General features: G+C 47.2%; 1 protein-coding gene across 6 annotated transcripts; it reads left to right on the top strand.

The window, feature by feature from the left end:
- The first annotated feature begins 1,377 nt into the window (after positions 1–1,377).
- On the top strand, positions 1,378–6,495 carry LOC121201007 (monocarboxylate transporter 9-like). 6 transcript variants are annotated; one of them, XM_041066597.1, is made up of 9 exons: positions 1,378–1,532; positions 2,653–2,796; positions 3,094–3,237; positions 3,473–3,568; positions 3,911–4,253; positions 4,370–4,449; positions 4,554–4,776; positions 5,089–5,261; positions 5,472–6,495. In XM_041066597.1, the coding sequence occupies exons 2-9, from the start codon at positions 2,742–2,744 to the stop codon at positions 5,672–5,674; spliced, it is 1,317 nt and encodes a 438-aa protein (XP_040922531.1). In that variant the 5' UTR covers positions 1,378–1,532; positions 2,653–2,741; the 3' UTR covers positions 5,675–6,495. The 6 variants fall into 6 exon arrangements, with proteins under 6 accessions (XP_040922531.1, XP_040922529.1, XP_040922530.1 ...); XM_041066595.1 differs by having other exon boundaries at positions 2,653–2,915; XM_041066596.1 differs by having other exon boundaries at positions 1,381–1,532; positions 2,656–2,915.
- The last annotated feature ends 17 nt before the right edge of the window (positions 6,496–6,512 follow it).

The raw sequence follows: 6,512 nt of genomic DNA, 5'->3' as shown, positions 1-6,512 counted from the left end.
CGGCTTCCGTTTCATGTCATCAAAATAAAAGCCGAAACAAAATGTGTTTCACTTTCAAAATAAGATTAGTTAACAAATGCTCCAATTGACCGTGTAACAGGTTTATTTTAATATTCAAAAATCAGTATTCGATTTTTAAAAAACTAATTTCACTGTATAAATCAAGGAAAACGTTACAGATTAAATTCTTATTCATTTTATTTTTATTCATGGTCTTTGGCAGTGATGTAATGTGTGTATGTGCCTTATAAGGCAGACAAACAGCAGGGAAACGATTTGCGCATTCACTGAGATACAGATTCATCTTCGCACAGAGATACAGGCTCAGAACTCACATTTGCTGCAGTTGATACTACGGAATAGTCTACATGCTGACAAATACACAACCTGTCACTGAAGGTTAAGGTAAAGGTGGTAAGCTAAAGGTAAGCTAATTAACATGTTATAATTCGTTGTGTTGATCTGTAAGTGTTGCCTGGAAGCTAATGCAGCTGCTGACATCTGATCAGAGTCTGTGTGATCAGCTGATTGGTTTTCAGGGAACAGGTGATGCCCCTCAGGTGCGGGTCCGGACTGTGGCACTGCTGAAGAGTCCTGGTCTTTGTCGAAGGTGGAGAACATCTGTCCGCTGTGATAACTCAGGGAGTCTCCTACAGAAACACAGCTGTGCACCCTGAACACCAGCTGAACACAGACTGAATCATCCGCAGCATTAAAACCAGATTTAAAATCTGCTTTAATGTTGCTGATCAGTGAATAGTTGTTTGTTGTGTAACTGACAGAAAACCTCAGGGAAGGTTAAATGGTTCCATCAGACCTGCACAGCTGCAACCAGCAACCAGTACATCCGTTATTTTCTGACTGATCCTTCAAAATAAAACGTCAGAAAATAGTTCCAGTTCATTTTCTCTTCGCTAGCTGATTAATCTGTTCATCATTCCAGCTAAAGCCAGGGGACATCATGAAACTGTGAGGGACAGTGGGGTGGCAGTAAGGGCCCCACAGGTTAGTCTCTGAGCAGCCAGTAACCCTGCCTGGATCCACATCTGTCTCTGCACCTGGGGACACCTTTGACTTCAGTCACCTTCTGCTTCACCACGGACTCTGTGTCCGCTTTTCATTCAGGTTTGAACCAAACATCTGCGGAGCATCATGGGAATCACCCTGAGAGCTGGGGGACTAAAGGTGGATCGGCTCCGCACGCACGGCCCCGCACGCACGGTCCCGCACGCACGCCAGTCCTGACACAAACACACAGGCCTCCGCGAACAGCGCGACGTGCGCGAACATCCGGAGCGAAGCGAAGAAGCGAGGCCGGCAGGAACAGCTTCAAACCGGTTTGTGAGCCACAAAAGCCGCCGCAGCTTCCTGTAGCGGTGCAGTGTTTCTCACAGCGGGAGGATGACGGAGCTCAACGCGGTTCTGCCGTGAAACCGAGAGAAGGACGCCGAGGATGGGCAGAGTTTGAGATTTGTCGGCGGCTGGGCGGCGGGAGGAGGGAGCGCAGCACCGACAGCGAACTGTGGACGCCGGTGAGTTTACTGCGTCTGTGCTGTGTTTGCGTCTGTTTGACAAAGAGAGGACACACACAGCTGTGAGGAGAGGACTCAGTTACAACACGACACGTGAAAAGAAACTCACAATTCAACACAGTCACTGAGAAACAGACACGAAGCGTCAGACGCTGTTTGTTTTACTCACACACCAAGTTTTTACTGTGACTGAGCGAAAGACACGGAGCCACAGGTGAGACACCCGTCTCAGACTCAGGACAGCAGAGACAAAGGAAAGTGTGTGTGTGTGTGTGTGTGTGTGTGTGTGTGTGTTTACTCATGATGTGGGGACAAAAGCATGTCCCCACATCATCGCACAAAGTTCATTTAGTTAAAAGTAGTTTCTTTGCAGATTTTACAGTTGGAGTTTTTTGTGTTTAAAGCAGATGTGTAATCTCAGAACATTATTATTCATTCTGACTCACACAGATCTTACTTTATCATTATAACTTGGTAAGTTATAATTAGGTATTTGATATGATTTTAATAGTGATGATTGTGATTGTGTCTGTGAGTGGGTTAGGGTTAGGGTTAGGGTTAACCCTAACCCTCCTCAGAGCTGCTGGTGTTCAGCTGAGTCAGCTGTGCGTCGCAGCACCACAGCAGCGTTCATCGTGCTTTTAGCGTCTGCTGCTGATGTTTGTTGTGATTTGACCTCTGACCCGAAGCTGTTAAACCTTTTTGTTGACCCTTCATACATTGATCTATTATTGACATTATCACCTTCACACGTTAGTCTTCAGCATGAAGCTGTTGTTTCCACGGATGCAGCTGTTTGACCAGTAGCGTGTGTCTCCACGGTTACCAGAGATGCTCACCTCCCCTTCCCCTTCCCCTTCTGTTGTTAGTTTAGCTGTTACCTCCTGTTCACACATTCAGAGACAGTGTGACACCTGTTGGTGTCTCACCTTGTCCTATCAGTCATATCCAGCTGCTGTGTGACGTGGTTCAGATGATCGTTCAGCTCTAACAGGATAATTACAGGTGATTCAAATAACACCTTCTCCTTTCTCTGACCTCCTTCACCCTTCATCCTCTTCATGTCCTTCCCTCTCATCTCTCCTTCCACTTCCATCAATCCATCCTCCCTCCTTCACAGCAGACCACTTGGCTTGTTTCCTCAGCAGGTCACCCATCAAAACGCCATGTCCCCCCTGGCCCCTGGCTCCCCGGCTGCCTCGGCCCTCGATGGTGGGTGGGGCTGGGCGATCGTGGCTTCAGGCTTCCTGGCTCTGCTGCTGGGGTACGGGTCTCCTCAGTCGGTGGGCGTCCTCTACCCAGAGTGGTTGCTCACCTTTGGGGAGGGGAAGGCCATGACGGCCTGGGTGGGCTCACTGGTGGCTGGAGTCGGACTCATAGTGGGTGAGGAACCAAAGAGAGGGTGTGTGATAAATAAGTATGAAAACAACTTATAATCCAAAAAGAGAAGGAAAAAATTCAAACAAAACACTTTTCGACATGTTCAGCTTTATATTTCTGTCTCTCATCATCATTTCTGCAGACGTCTCCTTCCCTTACCTCTTCCTGTTCCCGTCCCCAGGTCCTGTCTGCAGTGTGTGTGTGGTGAATTTTGGTGCTCGGCCCGTCACCATCTTCAGCGGTGTGATGGTGGCGGGCGGGTTGATGCTGAGTTCCTTTGCTCCCAACGTCCCTTTCCTCATCTTCTCCTACGGCATCGTGGTCGGTAAGACTGAGGCTGACGCATCCTCCTGCTTTAACTGCTGTGGTTTACTCCTCTGAGTTATTGCTTCAGCATACATGTTTTAGACATGTATGCACCTGCTGGGACCCAGTCCAGTCTGAATCATCATGTGTCGTTTGACTGGCAGGTGGCTCAGCCTACCATCAGGGTTTACACTGACCGTGATATCCTGGCTCACTCTCACCTCTGATTGGATATCTGTGTGTGCTCTGCTCAGGTGTCGGTGTCGGTCTGTTGTACGCTGCCACCCTCACCATTACCTGTCTGTACTTTGACAAGAGGAGGGGCCTGGCTCTGGGAATAGTGACCACAGGTAGGTCTGTCACATGACCACATCACTTCCTGTCTGTCTGATTGTACTGCCATCTGTCATCAGTCACTTTAAATTGTTTTTGTTGTATTTACTCCATTTGTGGGACAAGCATGTGTTGTGTTGAAACACGTATTGTTGACAATGGTCCAGCTGGTCCCACAGGGACAGGATAAGGACGTCCACTTCACTGTTCCTAAGGTTTTTAAAATACGCAGTATAAAACACGGGATATGTCTCTACGCAGACAACATCCTACTTATGGAAAAGTCTCACAAACCCTAAACCTCCATTTGTTCATTCTTCCACCATCAACTTGTTCAGTCACCTGTCTGTTGTCCTCAGGTGCGAGTGTGGGCGGTTTCCTGTATGCTACAGTGCAGAGCGCCCTCATCGAGCTTTTGGGTCTCGATGGCTGCCTGCTCATCATCGGAGCGCTGGCGCTGAACGTGGTGGCATGTGCTGGCCCCATGCGACCTTTAACCCCACCCAAATACTACCTCAAACAACGAGCTGCCATCTTAGAGCAGCAACTTCAGGAGGAGGAGGAGCTGTCCAATCAGAAGCCTTCAGCCAAAGATCAGGTCATCACCACGGAAACCAAGCAGCCGCCGGTCAGGAGGAGGAGTTTATTCAGCTGTTCAGCTTTCATCCAGATGATTAAGATCAAGATGAGACAGTATACACAGTGAGTGTGACACAGGTGTTCTCTGATGATCGCCATGGAGACTCTGACCGGTCTGTCAGCCGTGTACGCAGCACGGTGTGACGCGTGGTGTGTGTAACTGTCTGTTCTCTCCTCAGGTGTTTGTCCTCCATGTTGTCTCTCCTTCAGGACAGAGTCCTCATGGCATTGTGCATCTCTCTCTTCTTCTTCAGCCTCGGTCAGTCTCTTTGCTCCTCTTCTTCTGTTGTTAGTAAAACCGATTTTGGTTTCAGTTAAACATGTCTCAGTCTCCACCTTCCACCTCACCTGTATCTCCATCAGGCAACTTCCCCCCTCAGCTCTTCCTGGAGGACCTGGCTCAGAGCTCCGGGCTGTCAGAAGGCGTCACCTCCGTCTCCCTGGTCTCCCTTATCTCCATCGGGGCCGGTGTGGGTAAGCTGGGTCTGGGTGTCATGGCTGACGTGCCGCGGGTCGACAGCATCCTCCTGTATGCTCTGACGGTCGGAGTGAGCGGGCTGGCGGTCCTGCTCATCCCCTTCGCCAGGTGAGACCACAGAGAACAGGTAACACTGGGACACTGACCATGAACTGTAACCGTTTTGCTTTTCACTGTTTAAATGTTCATTTTTCATAATGTGTGAGGAACAACATCCAAACACATGAATCTCATACAGAGGGTTAGAAATGTACCAGACGGAGCCACACAGCATGAAGTTCTCTTTATAACCCTCCAAACAGAACCAAGACAATAAATCAGAATGAGAAACAAAATGCACAGTGACATAATGTTTTTCGTTTTGTCTCAGAATATGTCCTCTGTCCGTCCATATACTGATGAATACTGTGTGATCTGCAGTTCGTACCTGGACCTCCAGGTGCTGTCAGTGGTCCTGGGTTTCCTGAGCGGGAACTGGACTCTGACTCCGTATGTCACCAGTCAGGTGGTTGGTATGGAGAAGCTCGCCGAGGCTCATGGGATCCTCATGTTCTTTGGAGGCGTCGGCATCACGCTGGGTCCTCCTGTCATAGGTAAGACTGGAAATCATACGGAGGTTTGGAGTTTGATCGAGACTGAAGTCCAGTCTGAGGTGAACCTGTTAACCCTCTGTGATCCTGAGAGCAGCCTGGCTCTGTTAGTGTTCCCATCGATTCTGTGACAGATCAGACAGACAGCTCATGAAACTGTGGTTATTATTATTATTATTATTGTTGTTGTTGTTGTTCTGTTGTCCTCTTCAGGTTGTTTCTATGACTTCTGTCAGTCGTACGACGCTGCCTTCTTCATCAGCGGTGGCGGCATGATGATCAGCAGCATTGTCCTCTTCTTTTCCGCCGTCTTGCCGCAACCACAAACTCATCCCCCTACTTCAGTGGCCTCTGGGATTGAGGTCATCACATGTACGGTTACTATGGTAACAGACACTAACTCACCTGTCACCTGACAGACCGAACAAATCTGGATCCACATCAACACTCTGAAGTTTCGGAGTTGTGGTCCTGAATGACTTTGCACTCTTCGTTTACAAGAAGGTTTTATTTTTGTGAAATCAAACTTTTTTTTTTTACTGACATAAAAATGACCAAATACAGATTTATCCTCTCAGTGGACTCTGAGGATTCTGGGAAATTTGTTCCTTGTTGCCTGGAAGGCAGTACTCAGGGTCACAGAAGCTCGCTTCACTTCAGATACAACCCTGGTCTGCGTCTGGACGTAGAAAAGCCAAATTAGACGAGACAGAGTCTGTGAGTCAAAATATTTACATGAACAACAAATGACAACAGACAAAACGATGATGGGAATTTTATCATCTGATCCAGATGTTTTTAAATAAAAAGGATTATTATTGTCCACAGGCTTAAATGTTTCATGGATTCATAATATTACAGTGTAGAATATTATTGTGTTCATTAACACAGATGATCATATTGTTGTTGTTGTTTCCTGCTGTTGAAGAGGAAACAAACAGCAAATGTCTCAGATTTACATTCGCTTTGTTTTTTTTATTCTTGTTTTTGACATTTGTTGAATTTTGAAGTTTTTTCTAAAGAAACGTTGTTTTTGTTTATCTGACTTGTTTTCTGATTTCTGTGTATTTGTAAGTTTTCATATCAATGTTCAGTAATCATATCAAAGAAGACGGGAGTGACTGTGAAAGCAGCATGTGTCCTGACACAGGCTCATCGAAGGACGATGGAAGGCACCTGAATGTGTGTCTGCAGTAATCAGACTGTCAGAGGTCCATCATGTGTGTCTCATGTGACTGTATGTATTTCCTGTTT

Source organism: Toxotes jaculatrix, chromosome 21, assembly GCF_017976425.1.
Source record: "Toxotes jaculatrix isolate fToxJac2 chromosome 21, fToxJac2.pri, whole genome shotgun sequence".
Classification (NCBI taxonomy): domain Eukaryota; kingdom Metazoa; phylum Chordata; class Actinopteri; family Toxotidae; genus Toxotes; species Toxotes jaculatrix.
Note: the sequence above shows the minus strand (reverse complement) of the source record. Positions and strands in the feature narration are given on the sequence as shown.

What these genes read in the sequence shown, in the direction of transcription:
- LOC121201007 (XM_041066593.1), top strand. Translation starts at nt 2,594, where the DNA reads ATGTCCTTCCCTCTCATCTCTCCTTCCACTTCCATCAATCCATCCTCC. An exon ending in TGGAGTCGGACTCATAGTGG is followed by an intron (nt 2,916 to 3,093) that starts GTGAGGAACCAA and finishes TCCCGTCCCCAG; the next exon opens with GTCCTGTCTGCAGTGTGTGT. An exon ending in CTGCTCATCCCCTTCGCCAG is followed by an intron (nt 4,777 to 5,088) that starts GTGAGACCACAG and finishes TGTGATCTGCAG; the next exon opens with TTCGTACCTGGACCTCCAGG.